We start from the raw sequence: 4,556 nt of genomic DNA, 5'->3' as shown, positions 1-4,556 counted from the left end.
ATTGTCGTTACTGCAGTCGGAAGTGTCTGGACACATGTCGGATTTGTCGGTCCTAAAGTCGGGTGGTTGTCGTCTGCTTGTCGGCTACATGGTCGGATAAGTCGTAAGGACAGGTCGGGAGTGAAATTTGGAGCCGAATTTGCATCCGACACTTCCGACCTAGCCGACTTAACTATCCCCGACACTTCCGAAAAATCGAATATGTGAGACCGAGGCATTACCAGCATACACCAAACAATGAGACTGTGTGTCGGTGAGTGTGTGAACGTTACCAGCATACACCAAACAATGAGGCTTCCATACAACAACACCAGTGGATCAGAAGCAGTTACACAGCCCATGAACGAACAAACAAACAAACTGGTTTATTTTCATTTGTTTATATGTTTCTCTCTCCTCTAACTCCGCACTCTTTCTCTCCTTAGCATCAGCACTCTTAACATCAACATGGATTCACGCCGTGGATCGTGTAACTCTGCATTTGCGCCACCGCAACTTTTTATCGCTTCACGCCGACGAAGAGGCAAGCTGCGAGGTAGGTCTCTTGAATGATAAATTAAATTGTTAGAATGCTAGGCACTCAGCATGTTCTCAAGTGTTGCATTTCACATACTTATAACCTTAGCTATATTTCTGTATATTTTTTTGATGCTTTGATGGCCCTGGTGATCGTGACGATCTGTTTTTCTTCTCGTTTCCCCATGTTTTGGGCATATTTTCAGTTTCTGCGTCAAATGCAACAAAACGGAGATTACTGGTTATTCTTGGACATGTTCACTGATAACTTTAATGTTTTATGAATCTCCACGTGTAGTTTCTCTGTATATAGTTCCATATATACTTTGCAAGAAGCAGATAAAAACAGAGTGTCAACAACTCTCTGTAATTCGCCACCGCATCAATTCAATGTTAGATGTAACTCGCCACCGCATTTTTTGTTATTCGCCATCGCACTACGCAAAAATCAATGTGGGAAGAAACTGCGTCTTCAAAATTTAAAAAGAAAAGAAAAAAAAGGCTTATCAAAATCGGTTGAATCAATTCAATAATGTGCTTAACAAAACTTCAGATAAGTGCTTCTTTTTCAAACTAAAAAAAAAATAATAATAATTATCAAAATATGCTGGATCTATTCAAAAGTGTTCATTGCAGAACTGAAAACAAAATTCTTTGAAAACATTTCAGGCAACACATTTCTTGGAATTGCGTAAAAGCTGCGTCCTGTACATGAAAGGATAAAAGCATCTTGGGCAGGAGTGAGCAAGTGTGCGTGTGTGTGTTGGTGTGAGCCTTGAGTGTTGATTTGTGTTTATACTCTTTGCCACAGACATCACACGCGTACTTAGTGATTTGCACACATATGTGGCGGTTTGGGTTTGCATTGCGTTTGCACGCACATTTTTTGTGGCACTTGGAGCAGTCGAAAGGTTTTTGCCCGATGTGCTGTTTGTTCACATGTGACTGGAGGTCTGCAGACCTCGTGAATGTTTTTTGCACATCCCACAGGTAACCCTTGGACCCCCACCCTCTGTGTGATGGAAGAGCCTGTGGTTTCTTAATGTTCGTTGGTGTTTATATGTTTTCCCACATTCTGGGCATAAACACTGCTTTTGCTCTGACTTCTTTTTCTGCGGTGTCGAAGTCACTGGTGGTCGAGTAGTAACTTCTACCACATCACTGACATCAAGGAAGCTGTCAATGGTTTGCCCGGACTGTTCCAAATCCATCTGCAACAAAACCACTCGTATCCCGTCAGAAAAGTTATTGTATAAGCATATGTGATTGAAGAGCGCAGCGATTCTTGCCATTCTAGCAATAAACACTCAGTGGCTGAAATCACTAAGTTTGACAATATGGAACCTGCCTCTTCCTGTTTGATTTGCGGTCACTTGAGTCTGAAACTGGGCCTGGAACGCTCCTGTTAAAAACATTGTGGGGCCAAATACCACATAATTCTAAAATTCTTAAGCTTCGTTGGTGTTTATGTGTGTGAAATAATTCTAAAATTCAGTCATTCCTATTACCAGCGACAACACAAAAACTCATCAGTTTGACGCTGGAAGAGAAAAGAACGCCTCTGACAGACGTGACGTTTTTCGGGAAAGAAGAATGACGAAGAATGTGGGAGTGAAACGCCGCCAGGTGCGTCTCAGAAACGTGCTCTACAAAAGCTGAACTACACTGAACTGAACAACTCCAAATCAATATTTTCAATTGGAAGTGACAGAATCACTGAACTCTTCAACATATTATGCAATTCATTAGACAGTTGCGGTGGCGAATAACATCCAAGACGTGAAATTGCGGTGGCGAATTACACCAAGCATCGGTGGCGTATAACATGAAGTCTAATTGTTTGTGTTTTCTTTTGCCGCGTGCGTCACCCAAAGACAAAATTGTGCAACAGCATTCATCAAGAATACAAAGGACATGTTTAGCTCACAGGATATCATCACGGGAATGCATCAACTAGTGCTGTTTCGTTGAAGTTACGAAGGAAGGGACAAATCGTGCAATTTCAGCTACAATTCCAGCAGAAATCGGACTTCAGAACTGCCGAAACCTGACATTTCGACTAAAAAAGCACGTACCTTAGACCTTGAGTATATACTTCTTTAAAATGTACTAATGAAGAATCTAGATGATGCCTGAAAGTCCTACAAATTTTCATTTTCTGTGAGAGACCTACCTTGCAGCTCGCCTCTTCGTCGGCGTGAAGCGATAAAAAGTTGCGGTGGCGCAAATGCAGAGTTACACGATCCACGGCGTGGGATTAGATAATAAAAAAATAATTGCATTTGTGAAACGTCTCAGAACAGACCGTGTTGTTCACAAACAAAGGGTAAATGTATGTCGCATGGAGTGTCGTACCAGCGTTCAGGATGGTCCGGTTTGTCCGCCCAGAACGTTGCGCAGTCCTCCCCTACCCCGGCGTTGTTGGGTTCCCCTTGGTGCCACTTGATGAAGGTAGGAGCCTGGCCGGAGGGGAGAAGGAAGAGCCCCTCCGTTCCTACGTCACTGAGTCCCAGCCACGCGTGCTCGGCTGACGTCACATATTTATAAAAGGTATTAGTTAGCACCACAGGAGCTTGTATCAAAGCGCCGGTCGATTATTATTTACTCCTTTATCCTTCCTTACTGTATCTTTACTACATACTACTATTCAGTACAAGTAAGGATGAAAGAGTTCAAAATAATCGATCGGCGCTTTGATACAAGCTCCTGTGGTGTACATGTATTTTAATGTTAATACAATGGAGCCCCCCTTTTAAGACATCCTCCATTTTTAGACCACGTTTTTTTTAATTTTCCTTATGAAGCTTTGTACATTCACCTCCATTTTAAGACTCCCTCCGTTTTAAGACTCCCTCCATTTTAAGACTCCCTCCATTTTAAGACTCCCTCCATTTTAAGACTCCTTCCATTTTAAGACTCCCTCCGTTTTAAGACTCCCTCCATTTTAAGACTCCCTCCATTTTAAGACTCCCTCCGTTTTAAGACTCCCTCCATTCTAAGACTCCCTCCATTTTTAAGACTCCCTCCATTTTTAAGACTCCCTCCATTTTAAGACTCCCTCCGTTTTAAGTCTCCCTCCGTTTTAATACTCCCTCCGTTTTAAGACTCCCTCCATTTTAAGACTCCCTCCGTTTTAAGTCTCCCTCCGTTTTAATACTCCCTCCGTTTTAAGACTCCCTCCATTTTAAGACTCCCTCCGTTTTAAGACTCCCTCCATTTTTAAGACTCCCTCCATTCTAAGACTCCCTCCATTTTAAGACTCCCTCCGTTTTAAGACTCCCTCCATTTTAAGACTCCCTCCGTTTTAAGACTCCCTCCATTTTAAGACTCCCTCCGTTTTAAGACTCCCTCCATTTTAAGTCTCCTCCATTTTAAGACTCCCTCCGTTTTAAGACTCCCTCCGTTTTAAGACTCCCTCCATTTTAAGACTCCCTCCATTTTAAGACTCCTCCGTTTTAAGACTCCCTCCGTTTTAAGACTCCCTCCGTTTTAAGACTCCCTCCATTTTAAGACTCCCTCCGTTTTAAGACTCCCTCCATTTTAAGACTACCTATTAACATTTAAAAGTTCTTGTTGGAGTGTGTGTGTGTGTGTGTGTTTGTGTGTGTGTGTGTGTGGTTTTTTGTTTGTGTGTGTGTGTGTGTATGTGTGTGCTTATGCATGTTTATGTCTGTGCGAGCGCGCGCGTGTGTGTGTTCTTATGTGCATGTGTGTGTGTATCTCTCGCTCTGCCTGTCCTCTTTCTGTGTCTAATTGTACGTGTGTAATGCAAAGAGTGTATTATCAACCTGACCTCCTGCAGCAGCCACCATGGTGAAGACAAAGGAGTTCTCTTCCTCGGAGTCGATCTCCACCAGCCCAGCCCCCATGGTTTTGCACTCTACCTGCAGAGTCAGAAATCCCAAAACAGGTATAGTGCTAACGTTCCAACATTCAGAGTTTTAAAAACACAAGAGTTGTAGGTTATTGGAACGTTTGATTATTGACAAAGCAAAACGTTACATTTACAGCACGTCGACACAGAGGTCTTTTAAGTAGAC

At 42.6% G+C, this 4,556-nt stretch overlaps 1 protein-coding gene across 1 annotated transcript in view; it reads right to left on the bottom strand.

Moving 5' to 3' along the window:
* Positions 1–346: 346 nt before the first annotated feature.
* Positions 347–4,556, bottom strand: part of LOC138978777 (perlucin-like protein) — a 23,935-nt gene continuing 19,725 nt past the window's right edge. Inside the window, exons 3-4 of the mRNA XM_070351561.1 lie at positions 4,310–4,400; positions 347–3,043 (exon numbers count right to left, since the gene is read on the bottom strand). Coding sequence (XP_070207662.1) covers positions 2,811–3,043; positions 4,310–4,400 — 324 coding nt within the window. The 3' untranslated portion in view covers positions 347–2,810. The remainder of the gene's footprint in view (positions 3,044–4,309; positions 4,401–4,556) is intronic.

The sequence above is a fragment of the Littorina saxatilis genome, linkage group LG10 (assembly GCF_037325665.1).
Source record: "Littorina saxatilis isolate snail1 linkage group LG10, US_GU_Lsax_2.0, whole genome shotgun sequence".
NCBI classification, from domain to species: Eukaryota; Metazoa; Mollusca; class Gastropoda; order Littorinimorpha; family Littorinidae; genus Littorina; species Littorina saxatilis.
This window is presented reverse-complemented; position numbering and strand designations above follow the sequence as displayed.